Below are 23,119 nucleotides of genomic sequence, written 5' to 3'. Positions count from 1 at the left end.
ATTGCCATCTGTTCAGTGCATACTAGAATGAAAAGAGCAGTTATAAATTGGGAGCCAGTTTTCCATGAACGCATTTTCAGTGGTTAGTTGTTTTCATTGGATATCCAGGTCACCTTGCCCAGTCTGCATTCTTTAAAGTGTGTGTTTCCAAAGATGGCAGCACAATAGGCATCCTTCACTAACACCAGAGTATTCACAGAATCCCAAAATTTTGACAGCACGGAAGGAGGCCATTCGGCCCATCGTGTCTGCACTGGCTCTCCACATGAGCGTTATTACCTAGTGCCATTGCCCTGCCTTTTCCCTGTACTCCTGCGCATTGTTTCTATTCAAATAATCATCTAATGTTCTTTTGAATGCCTTGATTGACCCTGGCTCCACCACACTTCCAGGCAGTGCATTCCAGACCCGAGCCCCTCGTGTGAAAAAGTTTTTTCTTGCGTCACATTTGCTTCTTTTGCAAATCACTTTAAATCTGTGCTGTCTTGTTCTTGATCCTTTTACGAGAGGGAGCAACTTCTCCCTATCTACTCTGTCCAGACCCTCATGATTTTGAACATTTCTATCAAATCTCCTCTTAGCCACCTTCTCTCCAAGGAGAACAGTCCCAACCTCTCCAATCTATCCTCATCGCTGAAGTTTCTCATCCCTGAAATCATTCTTGTAAACCTGTGCACTCTCTCCAATGTGTTCACATCCTTCCTATAGTGTTGCGCCCAGAACCATACACAATATTCCAGCTGAGGTTGAGTGTCTTATATAAATTCAGCATAACCTCCCTGCTCTTGTACTCTATGCCCCTATTAATAAAGCCCAGGATACTAAATGCTTTATTAACTGCTCTCTCCACCTGTCCTGCCACCTTCAATGATCTATGCACACATACACTAGGTCTTTCTGCTCCTGCACCCCCTTCAGAATTCCACCCCTTATTTTATATTGTCTGTCCATGTTCTTCCTACCAAAATTCATCACCTCACACTTCTCCACATTGAACTTCATCTGCCACCTATCTGCCCACTCCACCAACTTGTCTATTTCCTCTTGAAGTTCCACACCATCCTCCTCACAGTTCACAACACTCAAGCTTCATATCATCCGCAAGCTTTGAAATTGTCCCCTGCACATCAAGATCTAGATCGTTAATATAAATCAGGAAAAGCAAGACTCCCAATACCGATCCCTGGGGAATTCCACTACAAACATTCGTCCATCCCAAAAAATATCCATTGCCCATTACTCCCTGCTTCCTGTTTCTCAGCCAATTTTATGTACACATTGCTACTGTCCCTTTTATTCCATGAGCAATAATCTTTCTCACAAGTTTGTGTGGCACTGTATCAAATGCCTTGTGAAAGCCCATGTACACCACAACAACAGCATTACCCTCATCAACCTTTTCTATTACCTCTTCAAAGAACTCCAGAAGGTTAGTTAAACACGATTTCCCCTTTAGAAATCCATGCTGGCTCTTCCTCATCAACCCATATTTTTCCATGTGACTACTAATTCTATTCCGAATTATTGTTTCTAGCATCTTGCCCACCACTGAAGTTAAACTGACTGGTCTGTAATTGCTGGACTTATCCTTACAACCTTTTTGAACTAGGACGTAATGTTTGCAATTCTCCAGCCCTCTGGCACCACCCCTGAGTCTGGGGAAAACTGAAAGATTATGGCCAGTGCCCCTGCAATTTCTACCCTCACTTCCTTCAATATCCTTGGATGCATCTCATCCGGTCCCAGTGCCTTGTCAACATTCTGAAATACAGCCTGTAAAAATCAAACCAAATAAGCTAGCCAAATTAAACTCTGTTTTAGTGATTCTTTCACCACTGCTGCCTGCTTTGCCAATAAGCTCATGCAGCTATGCCAGTACGTAGTGTTCATTTTTACATCTGACTCCCAGATTCTTCGAGTCCATGCTGCTGTTTTCTTATCTACATAGCAATTTAGTTGATTGTGCAATAAATATATTTTCCCCTCTTTAACAAAGATTTTCTTTTGCGTTTCCTATGCGTGAGCTAAGTATTTGCAATACCATTGTGCAATACCAGTGCACACCCTCGCCACATAACCCTTGTTACCTGGTAGTTACACAGAAAAAGCATTCAGTTGCCACCTCACCTAACCAAATACAGGGTCTGTCAAGGGAATTGAATTTTTCTTGATTTATTGCTCTGTACCTTGTCAGCGTCGAATGTACTTGAAGAGAAAGTCCTATGTTTATGCAGCAGGATGTTCCAAAGCACGTCGCAACCAATGAAGAACTTTTGAATCTTATCTGCTGTTGTAATGTTGGAAATGCCACTTTGTGTACAGCAACCTCCCAGAAATAACAGCGCTATAATGACCAGATAATCTGTTTTTAGTGATGCTGGTTGAGGTATGAATGTTGGGCTGGACCCTAGGGAGGTCTCCTCTGCTGTTCAAAATAGTGCCATGGCATCTTTCCTGTCCGCCTGAAAGGGCAGGCAGAGCAGCCTTAGTTTAACCTCCGAAAGATAGCACCACTGTGCAGCACTCCCTCAGACTGTCAGGACTAACACATTGATGAATGTAAATCGTTATTTGACCATCATATTGTTCAATGAGATAAATGTGAGGTAGTCCATTTTGTTGGGAGAATAAGAAGATCACAGACACTTATTTTCCAAGAACATTAAGTGGGGTAGAGGAACCTGATGGCATAGATACACATCATTAAATGTAGTCACGCAGGTTAATAAGGCTATTAAAAATGATAAGAGGATCATTTATAGAGAGATAGAATTGAAAAGCAGAGAAGCTAGGTTAAACTCGCATAGAACCTTGGTTAGACCACAGTTTGAGAACTGTGAACTTTCCTGGTCCCCATATTATAAAAAGGGTAGAGAGACACAGGAGAATGTTGGAAAAAAGATTGACTTAGAATGATCTAAAGAACTGAGAGCTTATATCTATTAGGAAAGCTTGAACCGAGTGGGACTCTTCCTCTAGAATAGTGGATACCAAGGAGTCTTTAAGATTATGAAAGGTAGAGAAGATGTTTCCACTTGTGGGTGAGTCCAGAACTAGAGTATAAATATAAGATCATCAAAAAATCCAATAGGAAATTCAGGAGGAATGTCTTTAACCTGAGAGTGGTTAGGATGAGGGTAGAAGGGTATGTTAATAGGGTAAGGTGAAGAAGGGTGGGAGGAGGCTGGTATAGAGCATAAACATCTGTATGGACCAGTTGGGTTGAATGGCCTGTTTCTGTGCTGTATATACTTTGCACAACAGACAAAGCATAATTCACTGTACAGTTATCAGTTTGCACACACTGATTATGGCATTCTACTTTAAGCACTTGTTTGCAAATGCATATGAAGAGAATTGCCAGACCTTGTCATCTACCTGACATTTACTTTGAGAATAAAGTGCACCTCTTGGATTTCATTGTTTATTGCCAGCAACCACACAAGTGTGCCTGGCTGCTTTAATAGGATTTGTTTTTTTTTACCTTAGCTCATAAATTTTCAGCGTTGGTCCCCTGGAGTCTATGAGGTCATCAGACTTCTGTCTGCCCGGAGCCAGGTATATTGCAGAACAAGGGGGAATAACCTCAGTATTAGAGCTGGAGGATGTCAGGAAGCATTTCTTCACACAAAAGATAGTGAAAACCTGGAACTCTCTCCTCCCTACCCAAATGTTGCTGGGCTTAATTGAAGATTTCAAAACTGAGATTGATAGGATATTATTAGGATAAAGGGTTATTTTTGATGTTGAGATTTTAAAAACAAGGTGGTATTGTCGAACCTTTTTGAAAAAATAGACACTCTGATGAAAAGCGGTGAATATTTTCCTCAGAGACCTAATAAGCAATGGATTGATGTATTTAATTTAATTGGCCACCCATTATACTGAAAAACCCAGCAATCCCTCTATGTTGAAGAGAGACAAGCTTTTTGAAACAGGAAGGCTTATCAGCTTCTGTTGAAGGAATAGCAATAAGGACATTTTGAGGTAGAAGTTTGAGGATAATTGGAAGATGTTTTGTTGAAGCCAAGTAAGGCAAGCCGCTGAACTGGGCAAGTGTGGCAGTTTCTTTATTTTCTATGAGAAGGTCATCCTATCAGGAGAGATTCGAGGCCTCGAATCCCTAGAATTTAGAAGAATGAGAGATGATCTCATTGAAACATAAGAAATTCTGGGAGGGCTTGATGAAGTAGATGCTGAGAGGCTGTTTCCCCTGCCTGGGGAATCTAGGAGTTGTGGTTTCAGAATAAGGGGTCAACCATTTAGGACTGAGAGGATAAGTTTATTCACTTGGAGGGTTGTGAACCATTGGGATTCACTACCCCAGAGAGCTGTGAATGCTCAGTCGTTGGATGCATTCAATAGAAAGATGGATAGACTGTTGGAAACAAGGGACTTGTGCAGCAAAGTGCGTTTGAGGTAAAAGATCAAGCAGGATCTTATTGAATGACGGAGAAGTCTCAAGGGGTCACAGACCCTATTCTTCCTATTTCTTACCACCGCAGAAAGATTAAGCTAAATGAATAAGATCATAACTGTTGCTGGTGTGATAGACTCTTTTATCTAGCCCAGGTCTCAAGATTGAATAATTTTCTCCTTGGGTTACTCTTGTTGCACAAGCAGACATAGTAGCTATGGGTCAGCTCCCATAATGGTAAGATGTTCAGACCTCTTACAACAATAACAACTTATATTTACATAGCTCCTTTAACCTAACATAACATCCCAAGGCACTTCACAGGAGCATTATAAAACAAAATATGACATCCCAAGGCCAAATAAGGAGCTATTAGGCTAGATGATCAAAAGCTTTGGTCAACGAAGTGAGTTTTAAGGAGCTATTATTTTGTGTAGTAACCTTTGATGTGGCACCTTATCAAATGTCTTTTGGAAATCCAAGTATATCACATGTACAGGTTCACATTTATCCAAGTTTGTTACTTCCTCAAAGAACTCGAACAAAAAAATCAAACCCGATTTCCCTTTCACAAAACCATGTTGACTGCCTGGTTGCATTGAGATTTTCTAAGTGCCCCACTATAACCTCAATAATAGATTCTAGTATTTTGCCTATGACAGATGTTACGCTAACTGGCCTCTGGATTCCTGCGTTCTGTCTCCCTCCTTTCTTGAATAGAGGAGTTACATTCACTATTTTCCAATCTGATAGGACCTTTCCAGAATCTAGGGAATTTTGGAAAATGGCAACCAATGCATCTACTTTATCAGCAGCCTCTTCTTTTCACACCCTAGGATGCAGGCCATCAGGTCCTTGGCACTTGGTCAGCCTTTAGTTCTAATATTTTTCTTGGTATCCTCTCCCTAGTGATTGTAACAGTTTTAAGTTTCTCCTTATCTTTCGCCTCTTGATTTTACAAGTAGTTCTGGGAAGTTATTTGTATCTTCTACATTGAAGACAGACATGAAATATCTGTCCAATGCTTCTGCCATTTCCTTATTTCTCATTAATTCCCCAAACTCACTCTCCAGAGGACCAGTGCTCACTTTCGTTACTCTTTTCCTTTTTAAATACTTGTCGAAACTCTTATTTATTTTTATATTTCTAGCTAGCTTCCTCTCACGTCCTAATTCTCCCTCATTTTTTAGTCATTCTTTGCTGGTTTTGAAATTCTGCCCAATCTTCTGACCTACCACTAACCTTCACAGATTGTACACTTTTTTCAATATGATTTTTTCCTTAACTTCCTTCGCTACCCATGATTGATGCATCCTTCTCCTGGAGTCTTTTTCTCTCACTGGAGTGCATCTTTGCTGAGTGTTATGAAATGTCTCTTTAAATGTCACCCACTGAATCTTTACTGTCCTATCCTTTAGCCTAATTTCCCAGTTCATTGTAGCCAGCTCTAACTTCAGATCCTTGTAATTGCCATTATTCCAGAGCTTAGGAAGCGACTGACTACACTGAACCAGGAAAGAGATCTATGATAGACCCAAATTGGTAACACACTCAAGAATTCTGTGTTCTATATTTTTTCTGTGCTTTTGATGAGCACAGTATTTCTATTATATACTGTAACAAAATGAGAGAGGGTCGATATGTGTGCCATAGGCGTTTGAGACCTTTGCATTCACAATGGGTGTAATTTTAAGTGATGTAAAATGTCAGAATAACCAAGGAAGGGCTGTATAGCTTTAAGAAATCATTAACCTTAATTGCCTTTAATCAGAAACAACTCCCAGTCTGTAAGGATAAAATGCAGTGAAATAGTTCAGTCGCGAGGTGGAATTTGGAGAGGAAGGAACTGAGAAGTGAGAATGTGTAGGCTGGAACATAATTCTTGTTACTGTCTTACTCATTGCTGCACTTAAAGCCACGACTGCCACGGGTGAATAAAGCTCACTTGTTTTCGACTCTAGTCCATGTGTCTAATTGACCACTGCGTCCTGGGCCAGCTTCAACTTGTTGCAATGCTAATAAAGAACTGGTTTCTTCAGAAAAAACACTGGCTTCCTTTGCGTAGTTGACATTGTCTATTAGAAGTTAGGACAGAAGGTTCCTGAGGACTGCTCATGGGACTCCTAAAGAGCATGTCAGTTTTGTGCCGTGGAGGTCCTACACACACACATTTGTAAACCAAAGTCGTGGAAGTATCTTAGAAGCGATATGACTATGTTTTCTTCAACCCCCAAACCAGCATTGTCACTGGCACCAATATGCTATAGGGAAAAGTTAGACTTAATTCTTTAGTGTGTGTTATACCTTCAATATTGTGTGGAGCTTAGGCCAGAGACGCACAAAATATTCCCACAGATCATCGAGAAAGCACTGTGACTTCCTGATTTGTAACTTGCGATCTCTTGTGTAATACTCATAATTCATCATGAAATTGCTCCCACTGTGATGAACATCAGTGATGAGGCTGAGATTCCAGTGCGTTAGATTAGCTCAGAAACAAGAGGGCCAAAATCTAACATTCTGGGCAGTGTGTGAAAATAGCTCCCCCCTTTACTGAAACTCTCTCGACAAATGGCCTTGAGCTATGCAGGATTCTACATTTCTGCTCAAACACACTGTTGGTTCTGTTGTGGATTTGTAAAATAATGAATTGGGAGTCTTTATAGGATAAGAATCAAAGACTGGGGGATGACGATTGCTTGCATCAACCATGGCTCAATGGGTAACATCCTCATCTCTGAATTAGAAGGTTGTGGATTCAAGTCCCTCTCCACCTCAAAAATCGAGACACTCACTCCAGTACAGTACTGTGGGAGTGGGAGACTGTCAAAAGCACTGCCTTTTGGATAAGGCATTAAACCGAGACAGGTGGATGTAAAATATCCCACGTTACTATTTTGAATAAGAGCAGGGCATTCTCCCCTGTATCCTGGACAATATTTATGCCCCATTTGATACCACAAAAACAAATTATCTGGCCGTTGTCACATTGAAGTTTATGGCAGTTTGTGCATATTGGTTCTGTGTTTTCTACATTGCGACACTGATTACACTTCAAAAAATATTTCATTGACTGTAAAGGACTTTGAGACCTGTGATTGTGAAAGGAGCTATAGAAATGCAAGTCTTTCTTTCAAGGCACACCAACGACATTGAAGAAATTAGATCTGGGTTAGTTTATGCCAAGCCCATCCATGGGTGTTACTGTTGACCAGAAACTGAACTGGACTAGTCATATAAATACCGTGGCTACAAAAGCAGGTCAGAGGCTCGGAATCTTGCAGTGAGTAACTCACCTCCTGACACCCCAAAGCCTGTCCACCATCTATAAGGCACAAGTCAGGAGTGTGATGGAATACTCTCCACTTGCCTGGATGAGTGCAGCTCCAACAACACTCAAGAAACTAGACAACACCCTGGACAAAGCAGCCCACTTGATTTGCAACCTATCCACAAACTTTCACTCCTTCCACCACCGAAGCACAGCGGCAGCAGTTTTTTTAAAATTTATTTATGGGATGTAGGCTTCACTGGTTAGGCCAGCATTTATTGCCCATCCCTAATTGCCCTTGAGAAGGTGGTGGTGAGCTGCCTTCTTGAAGAAAATCATCAAGAAGGTGCCACCTAAGAGCGGCAAGAAGAGGAAGAAATCCAGGAAGGAGAGCTACTCCATCTACATCTACAAAGTGATGAAGCAGGTTCACCCGGACACCAGCATCTCCTCCAAGGCCATGAGCATCATGAACTCGTTCGTCAACGACATTTTCGAGCGCATCGCGGGCGAGGCTTCCCGCCTGGCCCATTACAAAAAGCGCAGTGTGTACCATCTACAAGATGCACTGCAGGAACTCACTAAGGCTCCTTTGTCAGCATCTTCCAAACCCACAACCACGACCATCTAGAAGGACAAGGGCAGCAGACACATGGGAACACCACCACCTGGAAGTTCCCCTCTGAGCCACCCACCATCCTGACTTGGAAATATATCGCCATTCCCCCACTGTCGCTGGGTCAAAATCCTCGGACTTGCCCCCCCCCTTAATAGCACTGTGGGTGTATCTACACCACATGGATTGCAGCAGTTCAAGAAGGCAGCTCACCACCACCTTCTCAAGGGCAAGAAATGTTGGTCTAGCCAGTGACACCCACACCCCATGAATGAATAAAACAAAGTGAAGATTTAAAAAGCAGTAAGCTTATCATATACATTTGCAAAGGCTGGAGCTGCTCAGCCTAACGCTATGAAGTTGGTACTATGGGTTAGGAAATAACAGATGAATTGTAACATCCCTGCCATTGGGCTAGAGGTTGACTGTATATGGACCAAGATATTCCAAAGAGTTGCTTGCTTGTAGCACACTAAACAGTGTTGCTTTGTTTTAAAATGGGAGTATTTATGACCACATTAACTTGGCAACTTATGATTGTACTGCCAACTTGGCAACAGGCCTAACTGCAGTATGGCAGTGAACCTGTTAGAATTTATTTTTGGTATCATTCAACTTAGTGTTGTAGAATGGAATACTTTTCCATTTTCAGAGCTAGCATTTCCCAGTGCAGCTTGAGTATAAGTTGGATGCAGGTTGCAAGTTCCCTCCACTTCTCCTCAGCGATGCACCTGTCCAAAAAGATACTGAAAATTTCCAGTTCCCACAGTGAGCATCTTTATCACCTCGCTAGTTAGTGCCAAATTACGGGCAGTTAGGCTTGTGGACTGGTGCCCAACAGGAGCTGGATTGAGGATTGCCTTTCCAGCTCTTTTCACTTCGGTTTCCTGTGGCTCCCAGAGGGGTATTTTCAATCCTGGGCTGGGCTGGTTATGAGTCATTGTCTCAAACGTGAAAGGAATGTTTTCACTCATCGTGCTAATTGGCCCCTGAAAACTCTCATTTCTGCTGCTTGTGTCAGTTCCTGGAGGAACATTTGTTATTAAGACAAAGCCAGTTAGCTTCTAAGCATTTCCAGGTGAGTGCTCTCCTGCTGTAGGTTGTGTCCTCAGACTGGCCCATTCTCTGTAAAGTTAAACATAAGTGGTCAGTTGTATCTCAGTGGAGGGGGTGATGGATGATTTAAAGCAATGCTCTTCTGGCTGACCCCCTTCAACCCTCTGTAAATGTGGGCACATCCAAAACTCTGTGCCCATGTTGCAGCAAGTGCCATTTACTCATCACTCCTGTGCTTACTGACCTACATTGATACCTGGTCTGGCAACAACTCAGTTCAAAAATTCTCATTCCCTTTTTCGGAATCCCCCCTTGACCTTGCCCTCCGTATCTCTGCAAAGTGCCAGCTGAAGGTCAGTTGGTAGCACTCTGACTGAAAGCTGTGAGTTCAAGTTCCACTCCAGGACCTGAGCACAAAAATCAAGGCTGACGTTCCAGTGCAGTACTGAGGGAGTGCTGCACTGTTGGAGGTGCCGTCTTTCAGATGATTTGTTAAACTAAGACCACATCTGCGGCCTTGGATAGCTGTAAAAGATCCCAAGGTACTATTTTGAAGAAGGGCAGGGGTGTTCTCCCTTGTGTCCTGGCCAATATTTATTCCTGAAACATTATCTGGCCAGTATCATGTTGTTTGTGGGAGCTCACTATAGATAAATTAGTTGCCATTTTTCTAATATTAAATCAATGACTACACTTCAGAAAGCAAAGTACTTCATTAACTGTTAAGCATTTTGGAGCATCCTTTAGTTAGGAAAAGTTCTATATAATACATGCAAATCTTTTTCCTCACACAACCCCACAACCCTCAATCTCTGCACTGTTCCAATTCTGGCCTCTGGAGCATCCTCAATTTTCATTGCTCCACTGTTGGCAGCCTTGCTTTCATTTGCCGGGCAGTAAGCTCTGGAATTCCTTCCCTAAACCCCTCCGCCTCATTACCTCTCTTTCCTCCTTTAAGCTTCTTCTTAAAACCTATCTCTCTGACCAAGTTTTTGGCCACCTGTCCTAATATTTCTTCATGCAGCTCGGTGTCAAATATTTTTTAATGCTCCTGTGAGTTGCCTTGGGATGCGTACTACAATAAGGGCACTATATAAATGCAAATTATTGTTGCCTGTCTCCATTTATGGATGGCAGAGCAAAGTGGCCAATGTGCAAGGAATTCTCACTATGGCTCAGCATGGAGTTCAGTTAAAGTAAGTCAGAAGAAAAATTCCAAATTGCTCTTTTCTAAAACGTCCTGGTAACAAACCCTCATCTCGATATAGACGGCAGCACAAGTGTACACACATGGCAACCATTATTAGATAGCTAATGTTTGTTTGAATTTAGGTCATCGATTTCTCTGAGATTCGAGGCGCGAGCTAAACTCTTACCAAACCTGTTAGTGAGAGGCACCCCTCTCTCTTTTTAAAGCACGTCTCTTAGTTCATCAAGAAAGTTTGAGCTAAACTTGTCGACAAAGTTTGGGAATCAAAAATTGACACAGCTGTATAAACAACGCAAAGAGCTCCTGACCTCAGCACTTTCAACTGTTTTAGTCAAATTTCATATGTACATTTTTTTTACAAACTGGAAGATTGATCAAGACTTGAGAATAACTGCAGGTCATTTATCTGATTTGTTTTTGTGGAGGCTTTTGTTTCTAACACTACTTGTAAACCCGTATTGATTATTTTAACTCATCAAGCTTAAAACCTTTTTTAATATATTCAGTTGTTAGGTCGACCAGACTCCAATGTGTGATTCTCTGTTTCAAACCTCTAACTGTGCAGTCATAGAGCTTCCTATATACTGCATTACTTCCACAAGGGTCTTGTCTGCCCAATGCACCATTCAGTCACCTGGAAGATTGATTGATTGATCAATAAATACCCCCTGTCCTTTGCGCTCCTCAATCTCTTGCAGCGTCCTTGTCAGTGCTGCTCAATCCTATTGAGTTGCTTAATGGTGCACCATTCAAGTTTGGTGTATGCTTCCCATCCATGTTGAGTGTCACCTTGGCTGGGTGGTAACACTACACACACTGAGCCAGAAGGCGATGGGTTCAAGTTCAATTCAGGAACTTGAGCACATAATGTTGGCTGATATTTCAGTGCTAGTACTAAGGTGCATTGTTGGGAGTACCTGTTGCAGGGGGATGTTGGACTAGCTGTGCAGGTAGATATAAAACCTCCCATGGCAGTGCTGAAAGAATGCAGTGTTCTCCAAAAGTCTTGGCCAACGTCCCTCCCTGAATCTCGATCACCAGAACAGATTAATTGTTCATTTCTCTTATTTAAAGGATCATACAGCACAGATGGAGGCCATTCATCCCATCATGCCTGTGCTGGTTCTTTGAAAGTACTACCCAATTAATCCCACTCCCTTGCTCTGTCCCCATTGCTCAGCAAATTTTTCGCATTCAGATATATATTCCATTCTCCACATAATGTTATTGTTAATCTGAAATCACCACCCTTTCAGGCAATGCATTCGATATCATCATAACTTGCTACCTAAAAAATATTCTACTCCAATCACCTCTGGCTCTTTTGCCAATTGTTTTAAATCTGTGTCTTCTAGTTACCAACACTCCTACCAATGGAAAGTGTTCACCCTATTTATCGAAACTCTTCATGGTTTTTGAATACTTCCGCAAACAACCCCAACTTCTCAAATCTTGCCACATAACTGAAGTCTCTCATAGCCTGTGTTTTTTGTGGGATGTTGCTGTGTGTAATCCTAACCGCAACTGCACTTTAAAACAATTCATTGGCTGTAGAGTGCATCACGAGACCTTGATAGGCGCTATATCAGTGCAAGTTCCTTCTCCTTACGATCTCTGCCAATAAAGGGTTAAACTTTTAGTGATTTTTTTCTTCAGAATAAAACTCATCTGAACCGAGATGAGCTTTGAGATTCTAAAGAGCTCAAATGTGTAACAATTCAGTGGGTGATGCACTGTCATTGATGGTTCCCCTTGAGTAAAGTTCACCTTTTGCCCTGTGACCCCTGAACCTGGCATTAGGGACACCAAGACCTCTGATTTTGATTGTATTTTGTTCTACTTTCAATCTCCAGTTCAGGAGCTGATTCATCCCGTCAAAATTTTGTTAACAGGCTGAATTTTCAATCAAGGGTAGAGAATCCAAGGCCTGATTATTTCCAGGTTCCGACCCCATGTCATGTCTGGCTCGGCACTGCGATGCTATTTTAATATGCAAAGCCCCTAATTACCCTGGAGGCAAGCTTGGTAGGTAATTAGTGGCGTGGCGCTGCCTGGAGGAAGGAAGTGGCTCTGGAACTCAATGCTGAAAGACAGCTGCCATGACATTGCCAGGTTGAAGCAGGCAGGAGAGCGGAGGGCCAGCAGCCTCCTGGTGCTCGGGCAGTGGCAACTTTGTGCCACTGCTTGAGCGCTTCAGTTTGAATAGCCCATTTTTTTTCCCCCATTTTAATCCAGCAGCAGCGTCACATAATGGCTGTAAAATAAAAGCAAAATACTGCGGATGCTGGAGATCTGACATAAAAACAAAGTGCTAGAAAGAGTCAGCAGGTCTGGCATCGTCGGATTCTAATGAATCTGAACCCATTTTCACTGTTAGAAGGGGAGACCAACTTCTTCCGAAGAAGAGTCACGTTAGAGCCGAAACGTTAACTCTGTTCCCCTCTCCACAGGTGCTGAAGACCTGCTGAATTTTTTTTACAGCACTTGGTTTTTATTTCACATGATGGCTCCCTGTTGAGCAATAACGTGGCCTAGGTCGTTTGCTCTTCCTGTTCTCTGTTTGAAAATGTTCTTGTGGCCCTCTCCAGCCCCATGAGCGAGCTCTTCAATGAGCTTAACAGGCAGTTAATTGGTGGCGAGCAGATTGCTGGCACCCCTACATTCCCCCTTCCTGCCCTCGCTTTGAAAATTGCATTGTGTTCTGGAGGCAGTGGGGCACTGACATGCTATCCGGGAGTGCTATTTTCAAAGCGTACCCACCCTCACTGACACAGACATTTGAACGTCCGGCCCAATGTTTCCCTGGAATGCTTCACAATAAAAGTAAACAGTTATTTGAACGAATTGTCACAGGGTTAAAAGGATCTTTTTTTTCCCTCTTACACTTAATTGTGCTTTCTTTAAGAGCTGGTGCTCTGTGTTTTATTCCTGTTCTTTTATTTTGTCAGTTTATTTAATGAGGCAATGTTTTCCCTCCTTGTTGGAGGTTGGCACTCCAGCTACTACTTGTGTTCAACTCGTAATGTATTCCAGCTTGCCTTCTGCACCGCTCGCTCCTTGCTCCAAGGGACATGGGGGTGGGGGGGGGGGAGAGCCTGTTTCACTCATAGATGAAAAGGGTACACCAATGAAACTGCTGCTATTAGCGTCGGAGGACACGGCAGCCATCAAGAAGACCAGGGGCTTTCAAAGGCTCCTTGGCTGTTTGTGATATCCTTTCATTGGCAACTGCTTTGGTCGTTTTAAGGCACTGGCCCGTGGAGTTTAACTCTGGTGCATTGAAGGCAGTCTGCTTTGGACTTAAAGTAACACAAGTTGCCTGTACTGTTCCTGTAAGCCAACAAGCAAAGCCAACATTGCTGGGCGAAAGGTTTTACCGGCGTGACTTGCGCTGAAGTGCTCAGTTTGCGATCCATCCACAGCTGACTCTGGTACATGTTTTTAAAATCCAATAAAAAGATTTTAAATTTTTCTGCAAACAATTTCAGACATCATTTTATATAAAATTTTAACTTGCTATGTATTGGTGGGATGCCAAAAATATACTTATTTCAACAGCCACGTGGGATATGTTTCAGGACAAACGGTCAGGCGTGAAACAGTGGTATGATGTGTAATCCACTGCTGAGCTGTTTGTTTAACTGCACTAGAAATTTACACAGGGACAGTACTGAGTTAACAGGAAGGAATATAACCAGTTTAGATAGCAAATGGTTTGGGTTTTCCTTGAATATTAATGTAGCAGAAATATTCACTTATCAGGGAACTTACTGTGTTCTTTGGCTTGCTGCATATACCTGAAGGTGACCAGCGCATGCTTCCGAGGTTTCAGACTTTTTCTGTGTATCTTTTTTTTTAAAAAAAGGTCACAAGTTTCACTGCCATGACCTGAGCCTTTTCCTACCAGCACCTGGACCATATTCCTCACAAATAGTATTAAGGATTTACTAAATGAATACAGTGGAACCTCGGATATTTCAAAATCATCATTCTTTTTACCTGTCTTCCAATTCATTGCAAGGCAAAACCCCCACTCCAAAACCCCCACTCCAAAACCCCCACTCCAAAACCCCCACTCCAAAACCCCCACTCCAAAACCCCCACTCCAAAACCCCCACTCCAAAACCCCCACTCCAAAACCCCCACTCCAAAACCCCCACTCCAAAACCCCCACTCCACACTCCAAAACCCCCACTCCAAAACCCCTACTCCAAAACCCCCACTCCAAAACCCCTACTCCAAAACCCCCACTCCAAAACCCTCACTCCCAAACCCCCACTCCCAAACCCCCACTCCAAAACCCTCACTCCAAAACCCCCACTCCAAAACCCCCACTCCAAAACCCCCACTCCAAAACCCTCACTCCAAAACCCCTACTCCAAAACCCCTACTCCAAAACCCCCACTCCAAAACCCCCACTCCAAAACCCCCACTCCAAAACCCCCACTCCAAAACCTTCACTCCAAAACCCTCACTCCAAAACCCCCACTCCAAAACCCCCACTCCAAAACCCCCACTCCAAAACCCTCACTCCAATACCCCCACTCCAAAACCCCCACTCCCCACTCCAAAACCCTCACTCCAAAACCCTCACTCCAAAACCCTCACTCCAAAACCCCCACTCCAAAACCCTCACTCCAAAACCCTCACTCCAAAACCCCCACTCCAAAACCCCCACTCCAAAACCCCCAATCCAAAACCCCCACTCCAAAACCCCTACTCCAAAACCCCCACTCCAAAACCCCCACTCCAAAACCCCCACTCCAAAACCCCCACTCCAAAACCCCCACTCCAAAACCCCCACTCCAAACCCCCACTCCAAAACCCCCACTCCAAAACCCTCACTCCAAAACCCCTCCACTCCAAAACCCCCACTCCCAAACCCCCACTCCAAAACCCCCACTCCAAAACCCCCACTCCAAAACCCTCACTCCAAAACCCCTACTCCAAAACCCCCACTCCAAAACCCCTACTCGAAAACCCCCACTCCAAAACCCCCACTCCAAAACCCCGACTCCAAAACCCCCACTCCACACTCCAAAACCCCCACTCCAAAACCCCCACTCCAAAACCCCCACTCCACACTCCAAAACCCCTACTCCAAAACCCCCACTCCAAAACCCCCACTCCAAAACCCCCACTCCAAAACCCCCACTCCAAAACCCCCACTCCAAAACCCCCACTCCAAAACCCCCACTCCACACTCCAAAACCCCCACCCAAAACCCTCACTCCAAAACCCCCACTCCAAAACCCCCACTCCAAAACCCCCACTCCATACTCCAAAACCCCCACTCCAAAACCCCCACTCCACACTCCAAAACCCCCACTCCAAAACCCCCACTCCAAAACCCTCACTCCAAAACCCTCACTCCAAAACCCCCACTCCAAAACCCCCACTCCCAAACCCCCACTCCAAAACCCCCACTCCAAAACCCCCACTCCAAAACCCCCACTCCAAAACCCCCACTCCAAAACCCCCACTCCAAAACCCCCACTCCAAAACCCCCACTCCAAAACCCCCACTGCAAAACCCCCACTCCAAAACCCCCACTCCAAAACCCCCACTCCAAAACCCCCACTCCAAAACCCCCACTCCAAAACCCCCACTCCACACTCCAAAACCCCCACTCCAAAACCCTCACTCCAAAACCCCCACTCCAAAACCCCCACTCCAAAACCCCCACTCCAAAACCCCCACTCCACACTCCAAAACCCCCACTCCAAAACCCCCACTCCACACTCCAAAATCCCCACTCCAAAACCCCCACTCCAAAACCCCCACTCCAAAACCCTCACTCCAATACCCCCACTCCAAAACCCCCACTCCAAAACCCCCACTCCAAAACCCCCCACTCCAAAACCCTCACTCCAAAACCCCCACTCCAAAACCCTCACTCCAAAACCCCCACTCCAAAACCCCCACTCCAAAACCCTCACTCCAAAACCCCCACTCCAAAACCCTCACTCCAAAACCCCCACTCCAAAACCCCCCACTCCAAAACCCCCACTCCAAAACCCCCACTCCAAAACCCCCACTCCAAAACCCCCACTCCAAAACCCCCACTCCAAAACCCCCACTCCAAAACCCCCACTCCAAAACCCTCACTCCAAAACCCCCACTCCAAAACCCCCACTCCAAAACCCCCACTCCAAAACCCCCACTCCAAAACCCCCACTCCAAAACCCCCACTCCAAAACCCCCACTCCAAAACCCTCACTCCAAAACCCCTACTCCAAAACCCCCACTCCAAAACCCCCACTCCAAAACCCCCACTCCAAAACCCCCACTCCACACTCCAAAACCCCACTCCAAAACCCCACTCCAAAACCCCCCCCACTGCAAAACCCCCACTGCAAAACCCCCACTCCAAAACCCCCACTCCAAAACCCCACTCCAAAACCCTCACTCCAAAACACTCCAAAACCCCCACTCCAAAACCCCCACTCCAAAACCCCCACTCCAAAACCCCCACTCCAAAACCCCCACTCCAAAACCCCCACTCCAAAACCCCCACTCCAAAACCCCCACTCCAAAACCCCCACTCCAAAACCCCCACTCCCAAACCCCCACTCCAAAACCCCCACTCCAAAACCCCCACTCCAAAACCCCCACTCCAAAACCCTCACTCCAAAACCCCCACTCCAAAACCCTCACTCCAAAACCCCCACTCCAAAACCCTCACTCCAAAACCCCCACTCCCAAACCCCCACTCCAAAACCCTCACTCCAGGCTGTTTTGCAGTAACTAGGAGCACCACATTTGTTCAGCAGTTGGGAAAACCCCCCTTTGCACAGCGGGTAGGGATCTCTCCCTTTTGCCCAGCGTTTAGGGATCCCCCCTTTGCCCAGTGGGTAGGGATCCCCCCTTTGCCCAGCGTTTAGGGATCCCCCCTTTGCCCAGCGGGTAGGGATCCACCCCTTTGCCCAGCTGGTAGGGATCTCTCCCCTTTGCCCAGCGGGTAGGGATCCACCCCTTTGCCCAGCGGGTAGGGATCCCCCCTTTGCCCAGCGGGTAGGGATCCCCCCTTTGACTAGCGGGTAGGGATCCCCCCTTTCTCCAGGCAGTACTGGTGCCCCACCCCACTTTGCACAGAGGGTGGGGACCTTCTCGCCTGCTCCCCCCACCCCTTTTGCCCAGTGGATCGGGATCCCTACTTTTTTTCCAGAGGTTAGGAATCTTTTCCCCCCTCCCTGTCCAGTGGGTGGAGATCTCCCTTTGCCTAATTGGTGGAAAACTCTCCCCTCCCATTTGTTCAGTGGAGAGAAATCCCACCTTCTCTTCACCACCCCCGCCCCACCCCTGTTGGTTGAAAAGGTGAGGATTTCCCATTTGTCCCATAGGTGGAAATCACCCCCATCACCCCCTTTCCTGTTTGTCCAGAAGATGAAGAGTGCCTATTTGTCTTGTGGTTGGAGATTCTCACCACCCCCGACCTACCTCTGCACACCCCCCCCGCCCCCCTCCCCCAAACCCCCGGCCCTGTGTCCAATGGGTGAGGATCCAGAATTGAAATGATGATCCAATCCATGTGGCTCAACGACATGAGTCAAATAGGATTAGCAAAGAGTATGGGACATGAGCATAACTTACAGAAAGGTAGGACTAGGTCGGATGGCAGAAGAATTGCTTTTCGCCCAAAGCCACCGTGGGTTCACTACAGACATTTTAGAAGGAAGCTGGGCTAATTTGAGAAACAGCTAAACACTGTAATATGAGAAGACTGTAGGGAGTGGTCTGGGTGGGAGGTTGAATGAGTCAAAATGCCCTCTTCTGACCTTTTGTGCTCCTTAAGGCATCAGATCAGCCATGTCAGATCCTTCCTACACGCCAGGAAGCTCACCCCCTCTGCACGTTGCCCTCGAGGTGGCTGCGGTGGGGAAGAGACCGTTGTTCACCTCCTTGTGGATTGTGCCTTTGCAAAGAAAGTCTGGAGAGAGATGCAGTGGTTGCTGTCGAGGTTCATCCCGAGCAGCTCTGTGACACAGGACTCTGTGCTCTACGGGCTGTTCCCAGGGGCACACACCGAGACAAACATCAACTGCAGCTGGAGGATCATCAACTCGGTGAAAGAGGCGCTTTGGTCTGCCCGAAACTTGTTGGTCTTCCAGCACAAAGAGTTGTCCCCGACCGATTGTTGCGGACTGGCACAATCCAAAGTCCAGGACTACGTGCTGAGGGACGCACTAAAGCTTGGGGCAGCTGCCGCAAAGGCGCAATGGGGAAGGGTCGCTGTCTAAGACCTTTCTACCACAGCGCACCGAGAGACTGGGAACTGTTTAGAGCCCCTCGGGCTGTACAGATCAAAATGAAAGGCTGTAAATGATTGTAATATTGTTTGTACTGATGCACCTGGTGATACATTTTGTAAAAGTTTAACCTGGATTGTACCCTTGTAATGTTGTTTTTGAAATGGTTTGGAATGTGATTGAAGATATTTTATGAATAAAGTATATTTTTACAAAAAAAAAATCAGATCAGCCATGGCGTCATTAAATGGCAGAACAGGCTTGAGTTGCTGAATGGCCTCTGTCTGTTCGAACTTTTCTGTGTATCATTGCTCAGATTTCACTTGCTCACAAATAGAGTTGGAAGAATGCCGTTCGGCCTATCGAATCCGTGCTGGCTTCCTGTAAAACAGTTCAGCCTGTTCCATTGCCCTGCTGTATTCCTGATAAGTTAACTTCTCTCAAGTACCCATCTAATTTTCTTTTGAAATTGTTCACCATCTTGTCTTCCACCACCCTCATGGGTAGCGAGTTCCAGGTTATTACCACTCGTGTAAAAATGTTCTTCCTCACTCCCCCCCCACATCTCTTGCCCAAATTCTGTGTCCCTAGTAGTCCTTGTACCATCAGCTAATGCGAACAGTTTTTCTTTGTCTGTCTTATCCAAACCTGTCATAACCCTAATATGGAGTAAACTTCTGTCTTAACAACGTATCTTAACTTTAAGAGCATCCCCTCTTAGATCAGAGGGAGCTTTTCTTATGCCAAGCGCTTCTGTGGCTTCTCTGAAATTGAATTTTTGGAGTTTGAGGCTGTTTTACAGACAAGCGTCCACTAGGAAATGCGGAGAGTGTCTCTGAAGCTATTTCATTAAGGATCTTTGTAACCGTTAGAAGGAGGCCAACTTCAACCTTTGGTCAGGCCCACCCTGTGAAGTTACCTGATCTTAATAAGAGTGCAGCAGTTACCCATTGGGTGGAGAGGACTCCCCAGCTCCTCTTCAAAGTAGTGCTGTGGGATACAACTTGAGCAGCCAGGAAGTTCTTCATGCCGAAAGTGGTCAGCCTATGGAGGCAAAAACTCAGCAGTCATTTAGGAAAAATTAGATGCTAAAAGGGGAGAGTAGTATAGGAATCTTTCTAGCTAGATAAATTAAAATGGCCTCAGTGACGACTGGAATTGGAAACTAACATTGAGTGAAACGTTGGTCAGGTCTAGCTCTGATGCCCCGATGCTCACAGAATCACGTCCCAGCAGGAGCTGATGCCTTCAAAAGAGAAGAATTAGGTAGCAGAAATCACTGGGGAGGACAGGTTATGTTGCGGGAATTAGCAGACAGTACTCAAAACGCACCAGCACTGCTCAGGCTCAGCCCTTTTCCCTTAGCGTTGTCCCAACCTTGCAACCTTTCAGAGGTGAAAGAAACATAAAGTGGAAGGTCTACAGCTAGAAGTTGAGATTGGTCAAATTTGGAACTGACATGGGGATAAAGAGGATTGACTTTATTTCTGTGTGTGCGAGGAAATTCTGTGAGGAGCACCGTAACAATCTCGCAGTAGCATTGGTCTTTTCATTCACTGTGAAGATGTTAATCCTCAGCTCTGAACTTCACCTTTCAGAGGAAGGACATCTGCCTATGTCTAAAATATATGCAAACTGGGTTTATTCAGATTTCCTGTGCATCTGTGACCCCTCTGTGTTACTTCTCCACTCCACCCAGTGAAATACACAAGTGGGCCTTCCTTATGGCGAAGGGGCAGGATAAAAACGAAAGACTGGCGAATGCTGCAAAGCTACAATTAGGAGGAAATATACAGTATAGAAACAGGCCATTGAGCCTAACCAGTCCTTGCCAGCATTTATACTGCACTCAAGCAGCACATGGTGTAAGTCAAGCATTTTGGGACACACTTAGAGCCTGCTGTTGTCTACTCCTGTGTGTCAGTGGATTTGACATTGCACATTTGTTTATCTCCTAATATCCTGTTGTCTGTTTACTTCTAACCTGATCTCTCCACTGAAGAAAAGGTGCAAATAATTATTTGCTGAACATTAATTCATGGTACCATTTATGCCCCTCAGATCGAATCTGTTGTGCTAAAGGAGAATATAAGCGTTATGACAGAAAACTTCTACGCAGCTATTTTTGGATATGATGAGGTGAGTGTTGAATTTCATTGAAGTACAGGCCCTCTAGAAAGGATGAAAGAGATTTTAAGATTAAGATTTGTATATTCATTGTGCGTTTGCACGTGTGGTGACAGCGTGGGTCTCGCCTTAATACGAGAGCTGGGTCATTTAGGGCTGATGTCAGGAAGCAATTCTTTACGCAAAGGTTCATGGAAATTTGGAACTCTCCTCCAAAAAGCTGCTGAGGTTGGGGAGGTCAATCGAAAATTTCAAAATTGAGATTGATAGATTTTTGGTGGGCAAGGAGGGGTATTATGTGCAATGAAACCAAAGTGGGCAATTGGAGTTGAGATACAGATCATCCTAAATCTAATTCCATGGCTGAACAGGCTTGAAGGGTTGAATGACCTGTTCCTATGTAACATTCTGTCCAAGCTCTCAAATGAAGAGTAGCCACTTAAATGAGATGCCGTGGCCACAAATGCTTTTTAACCAGCAAGTTAGAACTTCTGTGATGGGGAAGAGGAAAGTGGTGGAATAGAAAGTTTGTGGCATACAAGACTTCACATTTAGTTTATATAAGAATCATAGAAAGTTTATGGCACAGGAGGAGGCCACTTGTCCTAACGTGTGAGCAAGGCTGAAAAAAACGAGCCACCCAGCCTTATCCCACTTTCCAGCATTTGGTCTGTGTCCCTGCAGCTTACGGCACTTCAGGTGCACATCCCAGGTGTATTTTAAATGAAATTAGGTTTTCTGCCTCTACCACGCTTTTAGGCAGTGAGTTCCAGACCCCTGCCATTCACACCTAGAGGTTATAGTGCTGTGATTGCTTTTTATGCTTTGCATGATTTATTGCACAGAGCAATGAGCTTTTGGTGTGGCTGGTTAGAAAGTATTTACAGCATGGAAAACATAACAGGTGCATGCAGGTGTTTATACTCTACCCAAACCTCCTTCAACCTTTCTTCATCTCATCGTATCAGCACATCCTTCTATCCCTTTCTCCCTCACCTGTTTTATCTAGTTTCTTCTTATAATGCATCTGAACTATTCAGTGAGTAGAATTCTACATTCTAACCACTCCCTGGGGAAAGATGTCTCTCCTGAACTGCCTATTGGATTATTAGTAACTATCTTATATTGATGACCCTGGTTCTGTTTATAGCCTGGTGATTATGGATGTTCACTCCTGATGTGACCTCTATGACCTCCTCTCTCTTGCCATATAATCTTCATGTGTGCTTTAACTGCAAAGCACTGAAATAATACAACTTCAATCAAAAAGCTTGTGTCAGAACAAGCCTACACTGTTTCTAAACCAAAATCATTTGGCATTGATTTGTCTTATTTGGAAGTAATCTCATGAAATACCACTTATACATTTCCTTGCTTTCTTTATACGTTTATATTACTTCGCTGGGCCAAGAACTGAGGAGAAAAATTGAGCGGATTCTGATCCTATTCCGTGGGTCCTGTTCTCTCTGTGGCCACTGAGTATGTTTGAGGGGTGTTATGACATATTTCCTTATAGAATGGCTTCACCGTACAAAATGATATCAACTTGGGCTTTTGCCAGTAGGATTGTTCTATGAATGGAAATATTATGTACATGGTAACCTGTCTCAGGATTAGGATAGTTCAATGGAGCTTATACCATCTGCTGGACATTGAGTGTATTTCACCATTTCACATGTAGAATATAGTTTTCAATTCAATGCCCCTACTTTTCCTTTCACTGGGCTGAATTATGTGTGCCCCCATGGTGGTGGGGGGTGGGAGACATGTAAAATGGGGTGGATGCCCATCCCATCACCTTCCTGCCCACCCCAGAGCTCATCCCCATTATATGGGGAGGTGGGAGGAGAACCAGCGCCAAAATCAGCAGCCTGCCTGCCATATTTAAATGAGCATTGAAGGGTCAATGAGGCTTGTTATCAAGCCTACTGACCCTAATAATACATTGCCCACGCCATATTGCGTTTGGCGTGGGCAGCAGAGCGGGAGCAGGAAGCCCGATTTTTAACCTGAAATGGTTAAAGGACAGGAAGGAAGGGGGGCTGCTCTCCAGGTACTGCTCTTTGCTGTTCACGGGGTGGCCCCCTTAGACCGAACCCCGCACTTCCTTCCTACCCTCCCCCCTCTCTTAAACTCACCCCCTCCCCACCACTGTCACTCTCCCTAACAATCT

At 44.9% G+C, this 23,119-nt stretch overlaps 1 protein-coding gene across 3 annotated transcripts in view; it reads left to right on the top strand.

The window, feature by feature from the left end:
- Positions 1-23,119, top strand: part of uqcc1 (ubiquinol-cytochrome c reductase complex assembly factor 1) — an 88,960-nt gene that overhangs the window by 55,458 nt on the left and 10,383 nt on the right. For all 3 annotated transcript variants that reach the window (XM_078554863.1, XM_078554862.1, XM_078554860.1), the window contains exon 7: positions 20,881-20,958. In XM_078554863.1, the coding sequence (XP_078410989.1) occupies positions 20,881-20,958 (78 nt within the window). The remainder of the gene's footprint in view (positions 1-20,880; positions 20,959-23,119) is intronic.

The sequence above is a fragment of the Cetorhinus maximus genome, chromosome 13 (genome assembly GCF_964194155.1).
Source record: "Cetorhinus maximus chromosome 13, sCetMax3.hap1.1, whole genome shotgun sequence".
In the NCBI taxonomy this organism is placed as follows: Eukaryota; Metazoa; Chordata; class Chondrichthyes; order Lamniformes; family Cetorhinidae; genus Cetorhinus; species Cetorhinus maximus.
The sequence above is the reverse complement of the archived record's forward strand: the minus strand, read 5'-3'. Positions and strand labels throughout refer to the sequence as shown.